This window comes from Dromiciops gliroides, chromosome 1 (assembly GCF_019393635.1).
Source record: "Dromiciops gliroides isolate mDroGli1 chromosome 1, mDroGli1.pri, whole genome shotgun sequence".
Lineage (NCBI taxonomy): Eukaryota > Metazoa > Chordata > Mammalia > Microbiotheria > Microbiotheriidae > Dromiciops > Dromiciops gliroides.
Genome location: NC_057861.1, coordinates 335001898 through 335022442, shown reverse-complemented (window position 1 = coordinate 335022442; position 20545 = coordinate 335001898). Strand labels below are relative to the sequence as shown.

Below are 20545 nucleotides of genomic sequence, written 5' to 3'. Positions count from 1 at the left end.
CAGTTTGGAGCACCAGTTTCCAAAAGACATTTATTATGTCATGATTTAAATTCTGAGAGACAAAGTTCTGAGCATAATCAGTTTATTAGTTAGGCTAGAAGTAGCCAGTAAATTGGGTTGATGGCCTCTCTCGATGACCAAAAACCTTGAGTGAGGGCTGATGGAGTCTTTTATAAGTTAGCAAGATGACAGAGCAAAATCTTGAGCAACATAGGTGTGTCTTCTTCTAATTGGCTGTTGATGACATAGTCAGAATTGAGATTATATTTGGACCTCCTTTTCTGAAACCCCCTTAACCACCCCAAAACCATACAATTTAAGTCACTAGACAAAGGTTCTCTGATGATGGGATTAGTGTGTAGGGTACAGTGGTTTAGATTGATGAGATTTGACCTTTTAGTATAATCAGGTTTCTCTGGAAAGTGAATGTGGGTGTAGTTACAAAGGTGGCAAGTTTCTCTTAGATGGGTGAAGTTTATAAAGGAAAGGAATTGTAAAAGGAAATATTAAATCTAACTTGAATTAAGTCTTAGCAAAATTGAATCAATCAATTTTCATTTTACAATTAACATCCAAAAGAAAGTAAGAAAGATAGTAAAGGGCTTTGGCTGAAGGAATTGAGAATGTGTAGTTTGGAGGAGAGAAGACGCAGGAAACATAACAGCTGTCTTTAAGTATTTGAAAGGTTGTATAACGTGGAATAGGGATTAGATTTGTTCTCTTTGGCCCTAGAAGGCAGAACTAGAAGCTATGGGTGGTGGAAGTAGAAAGGAAGAAAACTTAGGCTTGATGTAAGAAAACATTCTGTAAACATTGGAGCTATCCAAGTGTGGTATGTCCTGCCTTTGGATGGTACTAGACTCTGTCTTTGGAGATCTTCAGAGTGATCATTTATGTAGTGACAGTGTTTTCTTGTAGATGATCACCAGGGTCCCTTCCAACTCCAAAATTTTGTGATTCTGTGTTACTCTTTAAGTATTTTCCTAGTTCTAGGCTCAGTATTTTTGACTCCTTTGGCTATCCTCATTGTCCATTTCCATACACATTTCCTCCCTTGATGTGAGCACCATACTTCTGTTGTGTGAAGCACAGTGGATAGAGAGCTGGCTTCTGATATGGCAAGAGCCAGGTTGGGTCCTTCCTCTAACACATTTTGGCTGTATGATCCTGGGCAAGTTATGTAACTGCTTAGTATCCCCGCCAACTGTCCAGGACTCCTACAGTTGTAGAAAAGGTGGACATTTGTATCAGTAAAGGAAGTTTCTCACCAAAAGTCCCCCACACTGATGAAGTAGCAGATCGGTACTCTCTTCCCCTACAAAAAGGGTGTGCTGAACTTTTTGTTCTGGTATTTTTAAGGAGCTATATCACACTGTTGGTATATACTGAGCTTTTATTCAATAAAGTGGCCAACTTATTTTCAGGTGAACTTCTGTCAAGCCCGGTTTGTCCTGTGCTTTATGCAGTAGATTTATTATCAGCATAAGGATATTACATTTATCTTCCTTCAATTTCATCTTCTTAGCTTAAGGCTGTCCTTTTCAAATATGTTCAAATCAGGATTTTGACATTCAAGTTATTAGCTGTTCATTTTGTAAATTTGAAAAGCATCTTTTCTGTGTATTCACCTGTCTTCAATAAAAATGTTTAATAGGAAGAGAAGGATAGGGTTTTTATTAAGTACCTTCAGTATATAAGATTTGTGATTGTTACCAGGGATATAGAGATAAAACAATTAAATAGACCCTGCCCTCAAGGAGCTTATAGTCTACTAAGGAGATACATCAGGAAACATAATACAAGATAATGAATGTTTGAATTGGATTGAATCATCTCTTAGTCATCACTTTTTATACATAATCATTCAAGTGCCTTTAAATCTATCTTACTGTACCATAATCTCATATGAGAATATGTCTTCAAGGCACTATGCTGGGTACTGGGAATACAAAAATTAGAATCTAAAAAGAAGAGGAAATGTGGAGTGAACACAAGTATTTTGTAAGGTAGAATACGATTGGATGAAGTAGAGAGACATATTCTAGGAAAATTTGAGAAAGGGAGAGATAGAAACTAAATAGGCGTTTATAGTTTATCTTCAAGGCAATAAGGAGTCACTGAAGTTTACTGAGTAGAAGAATGAGGTCAGATCTGTGCTTAAGAAAACTCACTTAGGCAGTAGTGTGTAGGATGGACTGGAGTGGGGTGAGACTCGAGGCATGGAAGCTAGTTTGGAGGTCATTATAGTAATATAAATATGAGTTGTTAGGATCTGAACTAAGGTGGTAGCTGTGTTCCAAGCAAAGAATCATGTAAAAGAGATATTGTGTAAACAGAAGCAATGGTATTTGATATCTGAATGGATCTATGGGGTCAGAATACCATTGAGGTTCTAAACCTGGAACACTGGAAGAATTGTGGTGCCTTCTACCTAAATAGGGAGGTTTAGAAAAGGGACAAATTTGGGGGGAAAGATAATATATTTAGTTTTGGACATGTTAACTTTGAGATGTCTTCAGGAAGTCCAGTTTGTAATGTCCAATAGGGAATTGGTAATACAGAATTTTGAATTTCAAGGGAGAGATTGGAACTAGACATATAAGATCTGTGAGTCATCAACATAGAGATGATAATTAAACCAGAGGAGCTAATGACATCACTAAGAGAAAATATGGAGGGGAAAATAGGAAGCTTACCACAGAGCCCTGGGGAACACCAACATTTAGAAAGCTATAATAGAGAGGAAAGAAAATTTCAGCTGGTAATAAATGATGTAGAGGGGGGCAACTTTGATAGATTTCAGAGTAATGTCAAGAAACAGCTAGTAGTCCAATTTTGCTGTAACATATAGAATGTAATCTAACTAGATAGGTCATTTGAAGCCAGATTGTAAAGAGCTTTAAATGCCAAGCTAAGAAGTTTATATTTTATCCTCATTTATTATATGGGCAATTGGAAGTCACTAGAATTTTTTAAAGTAGGGATGGCTGCATTAGAAAGATTTTGGCGGCTATGTGAAGTGTGGGAAAGGGAGAGACTGAAACAGGGAGAATATTTAGGAAGCTAATTAGGTTAGAAGGGTCTGACCTGTATTTGTTAACAGGTTGAGAGGAAGGATAGGATAGATGTAAGAAATGTGGCTGAGATAGAATCAACAGGATTTACCAACTGATCTGATGTGGAAGGAAAGAGAAGAGGGAAAATTCAAAGTAAAGACTTTTGGAGTGATTTATATGGAGAGAATGATTAAAGGCGTGGGAGTGAATGAAATTGCCAAGGGGAAGAATTAAGACTTTGTAGCCACTGATAATTTCGTCATTGATTCTCAAAATATCTGAGTAGTAACAGTCTTCATATTTACTTTGTATTTTGCTTTGTCATTTGATTATACTAAGAAGTAATTCTTGATTTTTTTTTGTTTATTATGTTTAGGAGGTTTCTAATATCAAATATTATCTGGTTTAAATACAGTTTGTCACTGGATTTTTGTTCAACTTTCACATGAATTTAAGTTCTTCAGAGGAACTTGGAATGGACAGTTTATTATAATAATAATGGCCAGGATTTATGTAATATAAGGTTTTCAAATATCTCATCTTATTCTCACAACAGTTATAGGAGTTGGATACTATTATTATCCCGATTTTACTGATGAGAAAACTGAGGCAAACAAAGGTTAAGTGACTTGCCCAATGTCACACAGCTAGTGTCTGAGGCAGGATTTTAACTTGTATTTTCCTGACTGAAAGTTAATCACTATCCATTGTACCACTTAGCTACCTCAATTCAATAACAAATTTCCTTTTGTACCTTTGATACTTCGAAGTAGGATTCATTTTAAGTCAGTAGGTCAGTTGTACACCTCTATAAGTGATACCTTCTCTCTTCCTTCCTCCTCTTTCCCCCCATCTCCAGCCATATCTATCCTGACTTGTTAGATTCACTAAATGAACTAAAACATATTATTTTGTAATTTACTGAAAATTCATTTATTTCTTTCAACAGGAGTTACAAAGGTAGATTATGGAGACATATCAACAAGAGTTGGGCTAAGACACAAACTACAGTGCAAACCTTTTTCGTGGTACCTGGAAAATGTTTATCCTGATTCCCAAATTCCACGCCATTATTTTTCTTTGGGAGAGGTAACAAATTTTTGTTATATAGTTGCCAGTGTCTCATCTTTATTTAATATGATAGTGATTGAATCCTTCAACACCAAAGGAATACCTTTCTATTAGAACCACATATCCTGAAATATCCATCTTATCAGAAATTTATGTCTCTTATTAACATGCCAGAATGTGATTACTTTAAGCCAGTGTTGCTGGATAGTTATTTTTATCATATCGTAGTATTATAGATAGATTACAATAATTTTTTTACCTAGTTATGTGTTAAGACAGTAAAATAATTACATCAGTACATTTTAAAATCATTTTTAATCTTTCTCTCAGATTTGTCTTAAATGATTAATTTAATCATTCCTCCTCACATGCCATGCAATTACATTTCTGCATCTATAGTTTTTAAATACAGTTATATATACTATTTGCTCTTTCTTTTCTCCTTTTTTCCTTCCTCTTTCTGTTTTTGAGTTAGGTTTACCAATTTGTTCATGAAAATATCCATAGTTCTGGTTATCTTTAATCAAAGCTTAAAGAAGTTCATATCCAAAAGAAAACTAATATGTGAATGAAGAAATATAAAACTTGCAAGAGAATTCAAAATAGACTGTATTTATAACTGCATAGGTACAACATTGATATTTTCTATTTGGACATTATCTTTTTGCTTTTGGTAAAAAAATTATTCAGAAAATCAATACAGTGTATGACTGAAAAATGAATTTTAGAGCTGGAAGAGATCTTAGAGATCAATTAATTCCGTTTTCATTAGGAATTTTCTCTAAAGTTGGAAAAATTAATCTCTTACCAGTTATTATATTTTTGTGTAATCTTCAGGGTTTTAGGGCATTTTGGGGGGCTCCAGGGTCACCCATAGTCCTTAAACTAGTTTGAGAGTGAGATTTCCCCTCAAAAATTGAGGCCATTCACTGAGAGCTCCTGACCATCTCCTCCTTCATAATTATTTCTGAAGAAGGCAAGCCTTCTCCTTGCCAAAGTCATCCCTTTACACATTTGATCCCCTCCCCTCCCGTCTTTTCTCTAGCCCATTGGCTCCTATTTCATCCTCCCTCTTTATCTAATCAATTCTCTTCCCATCTACTGACTACTTTCTTGCTTATTACAGACATGCCCAAATCTCCCCTCCTCTTGGGAAAAGGAAAAAAACAAAAACAAAAACCTCACTGATCTGGCCATCTCTACTTACTGTTATCCTGTATCTCTCTTGTTCAGCTCTACAACTTTGAGAAAGTTGTTCACACTAGGTGCCTCCAATTTCTTTTCTCTTATTCTCTTCCTTCAGATCTCATCATTCACCTGAAACTGCCCTCTCCAAAGTTGCCTGTGGTCTCTTTATTGGCAAATCATCCTTGACTTCTCTGGAGCATTTGACACTACTATTAATTACCTTCTTTTACTCTCTTCTGATTTTCTTATCAATTTGATCGCTCTTTATTAGTCTTTTGCTGGGTTTTCATCTAGGTCATGACTACTCCCCGTAAATGTTCCCGAGGGCTCTGTCTTGGGATCCTCTCTTTTTTCCTTCTGCATTTAGTGGTCTCACTAGCTCCCATATATATCCAGTGCTAGTTTCTCAAGCTCTTGAAGAGTTCCACATTATGAACTATCTTTTGAATATCTCAAAGTGGATATCACACAGGCATTTCAAGCAAGTTAAACAAAACAGTCTCAAATCCTCCCTTCTTCCTTTCCTTCCAGTAACAGAAGGGTTAGCGCTACCATCCTTCCAGTCACTAAAGCTTGTAATTTTGGTATCATTCTAGGATCTTCAGTGTCACTCTACATATCCAGACTTGTTGCCCAATCATGTCATTTCTACATTTATAATAACATCTCTGCCATTCATTCCCTTTTCTGCATTCACACAGCCACTCATCACAAGTCAATGGACTTGTACTGACTTTCTTGTTGCTCCCTCTACCTCATGTCTCCCAACTCCAATCCATTTTCCACTTAGCTAAGTGTAGGTCTGATCATATCACCCCACAAACACACAGGCGCCTCAGTCAGCTCTCTTGCATCCAGGATCAAAGACATTTAAAGCCCATCACTTCCTGGTCTTTTCCTACCTTTCTTTTCTTCTTATACTTTACCTTCCTCCGATCATTGTGATCCAGCCACACTGGCCTACTTGCTGTTCCTCACACATGGCAGTCCATCTCCCATCTGGGTAACCTTAGCACTAGCTGTTTCCCAAACCCGGAAACTAACTGTGGGACAGGAATATATAAGGATCATGATGATTTAAGGGGAAAGTTTGAGACACTCCCCCGTCCCCCCCCCCCTCCCCGAACTTCCTTGCTACTTTGACCTGTTATACTCCTTGAAGGGCTGCTTTTACTTTAGGATTTTTTTGTAATTAAATTTACTAAAGGATTTTTTTTGTAATTAAAGTAATAGTTTATCTGAACCCTTGCCTCCAAGTGGTATGTTGCACTACATATGGGACAAAAAGAGTGGGAGGAAAGGAAGTAAACCAAAGAATTTTAAATGAATAGCAATAGTTCTCTCAAACTATAACTCCTGTGATTTGGCATGTGGTCGGGATAACTGGTTCCTTGGGGTTGGTTTTATTTTTCTTAAGTTCAGTATCTTTCCATCATTATTTATTTTACTTTCAGATCCGAAATGTGGAAACAAATCAGTGTCTAGATAACATGGCAAGGAAAGAAAATGAAAAAGTAGGAATTTTTAACTGTCATGGTATGGGAGGCAATCAGGTGAGTATGATAAAGCATGGAGAGGAATTTTTAATATTTAAATAGAAGTTCTGTTGTTTTTTAGTTACATAACCATTTCCAGAAAATATTTCCCCAGCTTTTATAAGGGGAATAAGACCTGTTGGTAGAATGAATGTAAATCTTACAGGTATTGAACTGAAGCTCTTTCAGAGACTCTCTGTGTTAATTGTTTATATTGCTGATGCAAGATATTTGCTTTCTTTTTAGTTAATGTCTGCCCTTCATAATAGGCTCTTTGTATTTCTTTTTTTAATTTAATTTTTTTTTGCTCTTTGTATTTCTAAAAACCCTCTTTGTTTTCTCTAACTAACTATAGAATGGCAGGGTTGCAAAGGTCTCCTGGGGATGCTAGACTGCTAAGGGTTGTTACTCAGACTTTAATTATTTGAACTCTTCCAATGCGTAATAAGATGGCCCAGTTCTTTTTGTTGAGGCATTATAACAGTGGATGGACAGCTGGCCTCAAAGCCAGAAAACCTGGGTTCAAGTGCAGGCTTTGACATCTATTGGCTTTGTGACCCTAGGCAAGTCAATTACTCTCCCAGTACTCTAGGCAGCTTTCTATGGTGCAGAAAATTTGCCACTTTGCAACTTGCTGGAGTAAGTTTCCTATACTGATGAAATCGGTTTAAGGTCCCCCATCCCATTCCCCACCCATGACCATATTTCATTGTTATTTTTGTTTAGCCAAAACTAGTTTCTCTCTAATTTCAATCTTTGGTGTTAGTTTTGCCTTCCAGATGATCTTATTTGCTCATCCACATGATAGTCCTTTAAATATTTTAAGACTTGTTATCATGTGCCTGCTAACATTTTCTTTTCTTCAAAACACATTATTTCAACTAGATGAGTCAGTTTTCTCCTTAATATGCTCTACTTTTTCATTGTCCTTACTGTGCTTCCCAGAAGCAAATGCAGTGTTTCGTTTAGGGACGAATCAATGCAGAATATAGTGCAATTGTTACCACCCTTGTTCTAGATCATATTCAGGTTCTAAAGGTGGTTATTTCATCACATTGTTGAATTATATTGAGTTCACCGTCGGATAAAATCACTGTCTTTTTCATTGAAACTTCTTATTAAGCTCAGTATTCCCTATCCTGTATTAGTGCTCTCATTATATTATTGAGCTTCAGCTCTATAATAACCTTTACATTTATCACAATTAAAATTATTTTGTTAATAACTACCCAGCCCTGCCCCCCCTCCCAAAAATCTACCCAGTATTATAGCTCATTCTGATCTTCTTAAATGTTGTTGATTCGGGGCAGCTAGGTGGTGCAGTGGATGGGGCACCGGCCCTGGATTCAGGAGGACCTGAGTTCAAATCCGACCTCGGACACTTGACACTAGCTGTGTGACCCTGGGCAAGTCACTTAACCCCAATTGCCTCACCAAAAAAAAAAAGGAAATGTTGCTGATTCTTTTATCTAAATTTTAGCTTTCCTCCCTTTTTACAAGTATGGCAAACATGGCTTCATCCAAATCACTGATGATATTGTTGATGAAAATAAGGACAGCTGTTTAGCTGGTCTCTAATCACCTCCAGTCCTTATCTCCTCTCATTCCATCTCTTTTATTTGCCTGACTCCTCTTCCACCTATTCCTTAGGGATTATATGGAGGGATTCCTAGTCTGAAGGACCTGGTGTAGTGAGGAGGCAGTGGGTCCCATGGAAAGAGGAGAGGGGAAAGGCCCAATACTTTATTATATTGGCTCTGTATTTGCAAGACCTGGGTTCGAGTCCTATCTGTATGGGCTTGAACAAGTCACTTAACCTTTCTGAGCTTCAGTTTTCTCATTTATAAGTTTAAAGGCTCAGGCTAGATGGCCCTTAAGGGACCCTAGATCTTTGATCCTGAGTCATAAATCCCACCTCAGGTCCTTACTAGTTTGTGACTTTGGGCAGATTTTTTGATCTATCTGCACCTCAGTTTATTTCTCTCTAAAATGAGGGGGTTGTGGGGGCATCTAGGTGGCACAGCCCTGGATTCGGGAGGACCTGAGTTCAAATCTGCCTTAGATACTTGACACGTTCTAGCTGTGTGACCCTGGGCAAGTCACTTAACCCCAATTACCTCACCAAGAAAAAAAAAAAAAGTAAAGCATGGGGAAGATATGGCTAGATAGTAGTTTATCTGGGGAAAAAAAAGACATTTTAATGGACTTTAAGATCATTATGCATCTGCAATGTGATATGACATCCAGGAACGCAAATGTAATCTTAGGTAACATTAAAACAGACTGGGATCCAGGATTGTGGGAGCTGATTGTTCCACTATATTCTGCCCTAGTCAGATCCCATCATATCTGAAATATTGTGTTCCGTTCTGGGCACAACATTTTAAGGACATTGATACACTGTAAGGTCCTTAGAACATTGAGAGGCTTCAGGTTCTTCCGCTTTATTGGGACTGGTTTTAGAAACTGCAGTGTTCAGTCTGGAGAAGGTAAGACACTATAGCTGTTTTCAAGTTTTGAAAGGCTGGCATGTGGAAGAGGGATTAGAGTGGTTCAGCTTGGCCCCAGAGAGTAGAACTAGCAACGCTGAGTGGAAATAGCAAAGAGGCAAAATGGGCTACCTCTCAAGAAAAATGTTGCATGTGGAATGGGTTGTCTCAGGGCTTTGCACATAGTAAGTGCTTAATAAATGCTTTTTCTTTCATTTGTATTCAGGAGATAGAGGGCTTTCCTTCATTGAAAACCTCTAAGGAAATACTAGATGACTACTTGTTGACTGGGTTGGACTAGATGGTCTCTGAGGGTCCTTCCAACTGTGAAGTTCTGTCTGATTCTGTATGAGTCTAATGTCTACATTTTGGTTTTTTAAGGTTTTCTCCTATACTGCCAACAAAGAAATCCGCACAGATGACCTATGTTTAGATGTCTCCAAACTTAATGGCCCAGTCACAATGCTCAAATGCCACCATCTTAAAGGCAACCAGCTTTGGGAATATGACCCAGTGGTAAGTCCTGTAATTGTTCTATTTTATTGAGTTGAATAAAACCCAAGTTGTTAAGAATATAGATGATAATTCATTTTATATTATATAATTTATTTCTGACAAAGTGAATTTTTTTGTTGGGTTGAAGTATGAACTTCCTTTACTCCAAGTAATGGCAAGTAGTAAAATAGTTACTCGTACTTAACCTTTTCTTATAATTAAATGATCCTTACAACAGAGCAGGTATTTTCATGCTTAAAGCCTGTGGGTTTTGAGAGCGGGTTCCTTCCCCACTGCTGTTTTTAGGTTTTACTTAAACTGTTACTGTTACTTTAACTGTTATTAACTAGTACTAAGTATTCTTTTAAAAAAAAAAAAGAATTTTTGAAAAAGAAAAAAAAATCCTTAACCATTCTTGCTATCTTCCATATTTATAAATATGTTCCTTTTTGAGAAGCAGGGTGGGGTACCAGACATCTTCATCAGCGTAGGGAGCTTCCAGTGAGACAATTACCCCACAAATGAAGTTTGGAATAGCTAAGTGCCACAGGGGCTAGAATGCTGGGCCTAGAGTCAAGAAGACCTGAATTTAAGTCTGATCTCAGGCACTAGATCTGTGACTGGGAGCAGATCACTTAACTGCTCTCTGCCTTGGTTTCCCCATGTGTAAAGTAGTTATCATAATAGTATGTACCTCCTAGGGGTGTTATAAGAATAAACCGTAATAATATTTATAACTCACTTTGTAAACCTGAAGGCACTATATAAATACTAGACATGATGATGGTGGTGGTGGAACCTTCTTTGTAACTTGAAGTCTTAGAGCCACTGGGGCACTGATTAGTTTAGTGACTTGCCCAGGGTTACATAACCAGTGTATGTCAGAGGTGGGATTTGAACTCATTTCTTCTTTCTTCTGAGTCCATGTGCCTTTCACTTAAGTACTTAAAGACCATTTATTAGAACATGTATTCCACTTTTTTGACACGAGTGACAAAAAGGCAGACTACACATGTTTTGTCATCCCTACAACCTCTCTAACCTCCCCCAAACAGAAATTATACCCCAAAGATAAAGCAACTTCAACTGTTTCTGTGGCCTAGGATCAAGAATCCAAACCATGGTTTAAAAAAAAATAACAAAAACCCAGGAATAGATGATGCTCACTGATCATGAGCTTACTGAACAGCCCTCTCCCGCCTCTCACACTGCCACACTAGCAAACCCAAGGACACGACGCAGGCTTACATCACAACCCACCCAGATACCCCACCCCGATTTCCGGTGCCATAGGGACACATCCTCCTCCCCTCACCCCCCCCCCCCCCATCTCCAGGCTGTAGAAGTCTTCTCTGGCCTCAACAGCCAGTTTGGCCATAGCCCTTCCTTTCCATGAGCAACCACCTGCAGGGGCTACAACCTGAAACCACCAATGTTACAAAGCACTGAACTGCCAGGGAGATGTGCTTAGGGAACTGTGCGGCATTCCATCAAGCCTGAGGCGAAAGCATAGTATCTGGTGGGTCCAATCGTGACCACCCAAAAGACATCTGGGGCAAACCCGGCTGGCTAATTGTGAATTCCCCAATATGGGAGGCGGCTAAGATGCTAGATCCAGCCCCCAAGGAAACCATAAGAGGGGAAGGGACTCAGAAGTGAGCAATAATAAGGAAGGGGGTGGGGGGCAGCTAGGTGGCGCAGTGGATAAAGCACCAACCTTGAATTCAGGAGAACCTGAGTTCAAATCCGGCCTCAGACACTTGACACTTACTAGCTGTGTGACCCTGGGCAAGTCACTTAACCCTCATCGCACCCCACACACAAAAAAATAATAATAATAAGGAAGGTGGGGTGGAGAATGGGGACTGAACACACAAAGATTCCAGGAAGAAGAAATCTCAAAAACTTTGAACATAAACAGAAAAATCAACAGGAAAAACAAGAACAAAGGAGGAAATATGGTCTCCAGACCTAGTAAAGGAGTTCAGGAATCTGTGAATAAATACTACAAAACAAAAGAAAATGATCCAACTCTTGATGAGACAGAAGATCCTGTGGAAGTTGAGGAAACTATGGAACCACAACACTCTGTTTCTGACTGGTTTAATTGAGAATTGTAAAAGCAGAATTTATATCCTGCACAACAAAAATAATGAGCAAAATAGAAAATTTTCAATCTGAAAGAGAGATCAATAGATCAAGAATGCAAATGTTGTTGTTTGTCCTTCCTTCTGGAAGAGGATCATAACATCAAGGAGGTGATGTCATGATTTGCATTGAATTAGATTGAAGGGAGGGAGGGCTGTGCAAGGTCACCAACCTCACTCTCTCCTCCAGAGCCATCTGGGTTCAGTAGCAAGATATATATCAGGACCACTGAAGATAGCCCCAGATGTTTAAGGCAATTGAGGTTAAGTGAGTTGCCCAGGGTCACACAGCTAGTAAGTGTCTGAGGTGAGATTTTAACTCAGGTCCTCCCAGCTTCTGGGCCAGTGTTCTCTCCATTGGGACCTAGCTGTCCCATGGGAATGCAAACACACAGAAATGAAAGATAGTCTAGAAAAAGAGAAGCAAAAAACCAAGAAGACTGAAAGAAAATAATCTCACTATGCAAGCAAAACATAGAGATCTCAAAGACAGGGTGGATAGAGATAACCTAAGGATCACAAAACTCTCAGAAGAATATGACAGAACAAAAAACCTTAGCACTAGAATTATGGAAATAATAGAAGAGAACTGTCCAGAACTTCTGAACAAATCAAAATCAAATTCAGCAGAGCAGAAGAAGCTGACCCTGGTGTGGTCAGGGTTTTATCTTCCTTAGATAGAGGCAGGTCATTATACATTGATCTAAGCTAAATGGTTATAGCATCATTCTGTTCCGTTGATTGACGTGACTTGAGGGTGGCCCAAAGAGTATGTATACAAAAAGGTCATATTCCAGCTTCTAGGTGTGCTTCTTCCCCTAGCTAAACAAAAGAATCAGTCTCCATTTCCTTTGTTCCCCTGGGCTCATCCCAGGCAGGAATTGAACTTTCTGGGGTGAGGGAGAGAAAGGACAAATAATCTCTGGGTTTTCTCTAGAAATCCATTATTAATAATTATTTTCTCATACTATAATAGGTTAATGTATTAAGAGTAGGTGGGTTAAAACACTTTTTCCTCTTAAAATTTAGATAAAAGCTGAATTGTAAGTAGTGGTATAATTTAAACATGATTTTCCAGTCAATCATATTACATCAAAACATTTCCGGTTATGTCTTCCCAGCTTTCCACCTCAGTTATATACTAATAATAACTGCACTGGATTTAGAGTCTGAGGACCTGAATTTAAATGCCAATTCTTCCTGCTATTTACTACCTATGTGACCTTAGACAAATTAGCCTTTGTGAGCCTCACTTACCTTATCTGTAAAATAAGGGATTGGGCTAGGTGATTTCTAAGGTTTGTTCTAGCTTATTCTTATGATTTATTGTTGCCATATTCCTAAGAAATCTAGGTAACTCTTGACTTGTTTTGCTTACAATCATTCTATGAAGGAGGAAGTATAAATATTATCCCCATTTTGTAGCTAAGGAAAATAAGGTACCAGAGGTTGAGAGACTTACCCCCACTTATACAGTTCATTTCACTTCAGCAAACCTTCCTGTTCCCTTGCTTGAGCCCTTTCTTTTTGCTTTCCTCTGGAATTGTATTCTCTGAATTATTCACTGCTTAATTATCTCCATTGTCTTTTTAGTCTGTGACTGGTGACTCTTCTGCCTACTTAGATAGCAAGTAGTAGAACTGTTTTTAATCTACTACCTTTTGACTTTACTGCCTCCATTTATATCTCTTTCCTTAACTGTTCCTTTCTCTTTTTCCCTCTTTCAGAAGTGAGGGTTTTTCTGCTCATCCCAAGACTAGCCCCTCAATCCATTTCCTTGAGTTCAAGCCATTTGCTTTTCCTTAAAAGCTTGCTCATTTATCTACCCTTTCTTCTGCCCACATACATGTGTATATAGTAAAGACTTTTACTGATAGAGCATTTTGTTCTCTGAAACAACCCAGGGAGGAGATGTTATCATTATCCCTATTTTACAGAAAAGGAAACTGAGGCTCAGAAAAGTTACTTGATTCACCCAAGAGCTGACACTCAAACCCAGATCCTTCTGACTCCTTTTCTGTTCTTTTTTTTTTTCAACAAAACTATCTGCAATCTCCTCTACATTGAACAGATCTCCACTTCTCCTCAAGCTGCCATATGCTTTCTATTTTACTCACAGTTAAGCTTTTTCCTGTTGCCTCTAAGTGCCTCACTACTTACTCTGTCCTTAGTCCTCTGAAATCTGGCTTCTAATAAAAGTTCTCTCAGAATTCACTAGTGATCATTTGATCTCCAAGTCTAAAAGTCTTTTCCCAGTTCTCATCTTCCTCTGATATCTCTCCATTATTTGACACTTGGCTCCTCCTCTCCTTTGGTTTATGGGACACCATACTATCCTGGTTCTCATTTGTTTTCTGCCTCCTTTAATGGGGCTGCCTCTGTCTCCTTCTTAACCTTAGGTCAAGTGCCAGTTTGTCCATGAGATTTTCCCTAATGTTGTGGAAGAAAGCAGCTCCAGATTTGGAGTAAAAAGGACCTATACCTGTGTGCTGGTCCCAGCTCTTCCATTAATGTGTTTTTTCATATTTATTAACTTTAATGTGTATGTAGTTCTATTGATTGAATCTGATAATTTTATTTTGGGGAAAAAAAATACTTTCCCAAGTTTATATTTTCATTCAGGCATCTCTTACCATTTCATTAGGCCTTTTAAAAAAAAAAAAGATTTCATAAAAGTAAACAGAAGTTGTCTTTGATTCTAATTAAGGAAAATAAACCTGAAAAGGAAAAATAAAACTTTCTACCAGACTGCAGGACTTTATTTAAAATGGCATATATTTATAAAATAATGTTTGATTAGAAGTACAAGAAGCTATAAGTAATTCCACAAACAGTGAAGCAAATGTATGCCTGTTTTCACTTAGGATTTAAGTTCCTTATAGATTTAGATTTAAGGCTTAAACATCTGTGATAAAAATGTTAATATGCCTCAGAGAAGAGTTATGTTATAAAGGTAAACAGACAGGTCTTGGCAACAGCATGCATTTGTGGGGTAAATAAGAGAAGTAGAGGTTAACACATAGGTTGTGAACTTCATGTGACTGAGAAGAGGGTGGTACCTTCAACAGAAGCTGAGAAGTTTGAGGCGGGGAGATGACAAGTTCAGTTTGGGGCTTGTTAGGTTTTTAACATACTTTGATGTTTTATCCTCTTCTCATATATGCTGTGCGATAGTCTTAACTCATTTTGGCCATACACTTGTCCAGTCTTTTGCCAACTCCTATCATGTCTTCCTTGCAACAATCTCCATATACATCCCCTCTCTTCTTTGACACAGCTCCTCCCCTGTGCAGGTCCTCACCACCTCACATCTCTGCTAATGAAATGGCCTTCTCCTTGGTCTCCTGGCCTCAATTCTTTCCTCACTCTGGCCCATCCTCCACTTAGCTGCCAAAATGATCTTCCTAAAAGACAAGTCTGATTAAGACGCTCCCCATAGTAATAAACTCAAGTGGATGCCTGTTAACCTCCAAGATCAAATATAAAATCCTCTCTGGCTTTTAAGGCCTAGCACATTCTGTCTCCTTTATACATTTCAACTCTTCTTACATTACCCATGCATATCTTCTGCAGTACTTTGGCACCAGCCTTGCTGTTCCTTAAACAGGATGCTTCATTTCCTCATTTCATGCCTTTTCATGCTACTTACTGTCTTCTGAAATTATCTCCAGTTTACCCTGTATATATCTTGTGTGCGCATAGTTGTCTGCGTGTTGTCTCTCCCATCAGACTGTGAGCTTCTTGAAGGCAAAGACTGTTTTTGCCTTTTTTTGTTTGTTTCCACAGTGGTTAGCATATGGTAAGTACTTAATAAATGTTTCTTGACTTAACTTTCCCTAACAGATTTTATGGATTGGTGTTTCTTTCCTCATTGTTTTATAGTTTTAGACTTATCAGGAATATTCTAATACATGCCTTTAGTTATAATTTTGGATTAACATAGAATAATTTGATAGTATAATTAGGAAGCAGTTAGGTGGCAAAGTGAATAGAGTGCTAGACTTGTAGACCTGAGTTCAAATCAAGCCTCAGGCAAGTGGTTTCTGTGTAACACTGGGCTAGTTACTTAATCTCCCTCAGCTTCAGTTTCTTCATCTGCAACAGGAAGATAATAATAGCATCTACCTCCCCAGGGTGTTGTGGGGATAAAATTAGATGATGTATGTAAAGCTCTTTATGAACCTTAAAGTACTACATAAGTATTAGTAGTTATTATTATGCAGTTTAAGTACCTAACCCTACTTTTTTGTTGTTTTTGCCTCTATAATTCCTGCTAATCTCAGCTGTTTATTCTTCCACGTAAATTTTAATTTTTTTAATTCTATGAAGTAGTTCTTTGGTTTGATTGCTGTAACATTAAATATATAAATTAATTTCAATGACTGACTTCCATCATATTGGCTTTACCTAGCCAATGGGTACTGATTAAACAGAAATGTTGTGATATGAAATTCTATGTCTTCTTTAAGAAAAAAAAATGTCAGCTCTCGTCATTCTCTATCCATACATATTTAACCATGACTTGTAGAAACAATGCTTTCCAAACATTGAAGATCAGGAGGGAGCCTCCTGCAGAGGGAGGGGTCATCCGTTTGTTTGCATGGTCTGCTTGCCAACTTTAGCAGTGTGTTATGTTTTGTTGTCCTTTGTATTAGACCATTTAAAAAATTAATTAAAAATAGAAAACTAAATATTACTGTATATTCAAATGTAACCCTGAGACCTAAGTCACAAGAGAACAATTCAAACCCACTCACTTGAAAGGAGCCTTTTTGGGAAGGCAGCTGGGTGGCTCAGTGGATAGAGCGATGGTCTTGGAGTTGGAAAGACTTGAGTTCAAATATGCCCTCAGACACTTAATAGTTGTGTGACTGAAAAGGAATGGCTCAGTTTCCTCATCTGTAAAAATGGGGATAGTACTAACACCTACTTCACAAGGTTGTTGTGAGGATCAAATAAGAGAAGATTTGTAAAGCCCTTCGGAAACCTAAAAGCTATATAAATGCTAGTTATTATTGCTATTATTGGAAGGAAGACTTTTGAAAACATGAATAAAGGCATGACTTTTGAAAATAAAAAGCTTTTTTTATGTTAGAGGGGAACGTTCTTCCAAAAAAAGGAAATAAAGATAAATAAATAAGAATACGTAATTTTTAAAAAGGCAATTACAAATGAAAGAATTAGATAAAAGTGTGATGGTAAAATCCTTACAATTTTTCTGATGTTTGGCTAAATATTTGGAATTATTCACTATATAGTGTCCTCAGCTGCTGCTTTGGAATCTCTTATGTTAATACAATGTCACTGACCTCTAAGAGCTTGATTTTATTTTATTGTAATCCTTATCCATCTTGTCCCTACAAAGGTTAATTATGACTAGTAAAAATTTATCTAAGAATGAGCATATGGAAAACATCAAATACAGCATGCCTGCCTCCTTAAAATTTGACAATGGCACTTGAGCAGTAAAAGTCAGATGTATGGACCTGTTAAAATGTTTGTCATTTTAATGTCAATCTTAAAAATAATGTGTGTTGGGAAAATAATAAGTTTAGAATTTATGTAATTCCTAGAAGTTACTTTTTTAAGTTGAGGAGATAGTTTATAAGCACCCAAAGTGCACAAGAGGCTTGCTCTTTTATAATGATCACTTTCTTTTTCTTCCATCCCTTACAGAAGTTAACCCTGCAGCATGTGAACAGTAATCAGTGCCTGGACAAAGCCACAGAGGAGGACAGCCAGGTGCCCAGCATTAGAGACTGCAGTGGGAGCCGATCTCAACAGTGGCTCCTTCGAAATGTCACCCTTCCAGAAATATTCTGAGACACTTACTTTAAAAAAAAGGATTGACTGGGCTACCTCAGCACACATTTCTGCCACATTCTTAAGTAGCAAAAAAGGAAAAGTGCTTGCCTGCTCTGCAGGATGCCAGGTTTATCAGCCATTAAAACTCTGACTCTTGCTTTTCACTAGCTGTGAACCAGCCTTCCTTTCTAAGGACGTGAAACTGTGCACACTGATGTTTACAAGATTGAAAGAGTCTTTCATCAAAGAATCATTGTAGAAAATATTTAGACAATGAAAACTTAACCAACGAAATATGCTCTCTGGAGAGCTGCACATATTGTTATAGTTTGCTTTGCACATCAGTAATTTCCGCTGAAAGTGCTATCATAATGAAGAGATTTCCAAGATTTTTTTTTCCTGATTAGAACTGGTAACCAGCATATGAAATATTGATATAAGAAAAACAAAACAGAGCTGGAACCAGATTCAGTATCATGAAGTAACATTTTTACAGCAAAAACTATATTAAACAGGGTTTAAAGGAGATTAAATCAAAACTATGAGAAGTACAATTTGTTATAGTATAGTATCAAATTTATATGTAGATTTTATACCTCAGTGGGGAAAAATAACTGATTCCAATGACATTCTTTTGTTTTCATCTGTGTGATAGTCATGGATGCTTTTTTTTTTCCTGGGGTGCTGAAATTAATTGAGCTGAAAAAATTTGGCTCTTTGAACATCAGTTCATTTTTCCACACTTTTTTATTTGTATTTGGTTTGTGGGCTGTTGGAATTGTAACTTTTTTATTGCCTTCTAAGAAACGGAGGTTTAGCGTAATGTCTAACTTGTTCAGTTTAGACCAGGCATCTCAGTTGCTCTTGGGTCACCTGGCTTGTGGACTTTTCACAAACAAAAATTTCTTAGTGCATTTTCAATTTCTTAACTTAACTTGACTGATTATGCTTAATACCCAAGACTCATACTACTGTACGACAGATTTGTTTTCATAGCAATAAATCTTTGGTTATTTGTTTATGATTCCAGTCAACAAAAGGCCTGCAAAAGTGGTTTATTATTTGAATAACTGGAGATCAAATAGTTGAAGGTTTTCTGGAAAACCTTTTTTTTCCTCCATACTCAGATGTGCTTCATTGTCAAGTGCATACTTAGATTAGATTCTCGAATTGTAATGTTGATCTGCTGCTTTTTTTTTAATAAAATCTGACAGAAAATGTTTAATTGGCATTTTTTAATAAGGTAGCCAAAGAAGTGCTTCATAAATCAGTCCTGCATTTCTTACTGAAATTCCATTTTAGTTAAATCCATTTGGATTTTTCTAATTTTTGAACCACAAGATTATTTGAGTTTACAAGTTGGCAGAAACCTTTAAAAAAAAACAGTTCTTTGATATGTACAAGTTTTTCATCCTGTTTGCAAGATTCATATTTAACTGTTATTCCTTTTGTTGATGATATTCTGAGATTCACTGCTGGCAGTGTAAAATATTTCCTGTACTTAACAATGTTGCTGAAAATAACTTCATCACCAAGGGTACCTGCCATGTTGATTGTATATATATTGTCCAGTAATCTATTTAAGTTAACTAATATGTATTGCGCATCCACAGGATCCCCTATACTAGGTGCTCTCGGGTGCACTACAGACCAGAGTATGCAGACCAGGCCCCATGGAGCTTCTAGTCTACTCTAGAATATGAAACATATCAGAAATTGATTTTTTTTTTCTGTCCAACTGGCTTTGTCAATTCCATCTTTTCTGTGGAACTTATGCTTTAATAATTTAGGCCTATTATTTACAAGTAAATTTTGTGACCAAAAATTTATGCTTTAGTAGTGTGCTATTATAGGCTGGAAATACCCTACTATACGAGAGCCATGGAGCAATGAGATTTAATTTCTTGGGTCATTATTGTTAGAGCGTGATAGATAACCCCATTGCTTTCTCTTTTTTTCTTTTTTTAATTAAAAAATAAAATCCTAAATAATGTCTTGAAATTTTAAGATTAACTACTAGTTGTGCCTGAGATTGGTTTTATTAGTGGTGTTGAATGGATTCCCTTCAGTTACAGCTGTATGCACATCATTCCATATATAAGCTGTGTTGGAAGGAAAAAATGGAAAAGAGAAGGCAAAACAATGAAAATGAGGAGGGAAATGTCACATTAAGGACATCGAATGTGACAGAGATGGGTGATAAGCAATTAGAACAGTTCTGTAGTTACTTACCCTTTTTACTTAATGGACATTCTCCCCAACTCACTCCAGTACTAATGTTTTTGTTCTTTTGTCCTCAGCAGCATTCTTGAATATATAGCTTTGTGCATTGCTCTGAAAATTGTGGAAACATTTTTTACCTTACTGTGTTCAACTAAAAAGTAATTAAGGTTTTGTTTGATTTGTATTAAACTTTGAGGTAGGGTAACGTTCCAAGTAGTAACCCCAGAAAAAGCCGTGTGACCCTGGGCAAGTCATTTAATTCGGTCTCTGCTTCCTCATCTGTAAAATGAGCTGGAGATGGAAGTGGCAAAACCGCTCCGGTATCTTTGCCAAGAAAACCCGACAAGGGTTCAAGAAGGGTGGGGCATGACTGAAACAAATGAACAACAAAAGGTAGGGAACTTGTAGTTAGAAGGAGGAAAACGTTTAGTTGTTTTTGTGACAAGTACTATTGGGAAAAGTAGTGTTCAAGTGCAAGAGTTTATGCCATCTTTTGCCCCTTTTTGCCAGTCATTTGTCTTTTGTCATTCTCTTGT

At 37.4% G+C, this 20545-nt stretch overlaps 1 protein-coding gene across 2 annotated transcripts in view; it reads left to right on the top strand.

Annotated features, from left to right (window-relative positions):
- The window catches only part of GALNT1 (polypeptide N-acetylgalactosaminyltransferase 1), a 168871-nt gene extending 149072 nt beyond the window's left edge, over positions 1-19799 (top strand). For both annotated transcript variants that reach the window (XM_043989268.1, XM_043989262.1), the window contains exons 9-12: positions 4006-4145; positions 6770-6868; positions 9721-9855; positions 17658-19799. In XM_043989268.1, the coding sequence (XP_043845203.1) occupies positions 4006-4145; positions 6770-6868; positions 9721-9855; positions 17658-17804 (521 nt within the window). In that variant the 3' untranslated portion in view covers positions 17805-19799. The remainder of the gene's footprint in view (positions 1-4005; positions 4146-6769; positions 6869-9720; positions 9856-17657) is intronic.
- The last annotated feature ends 746 nt before the right edge of the window (positions 19800-20545 follow it).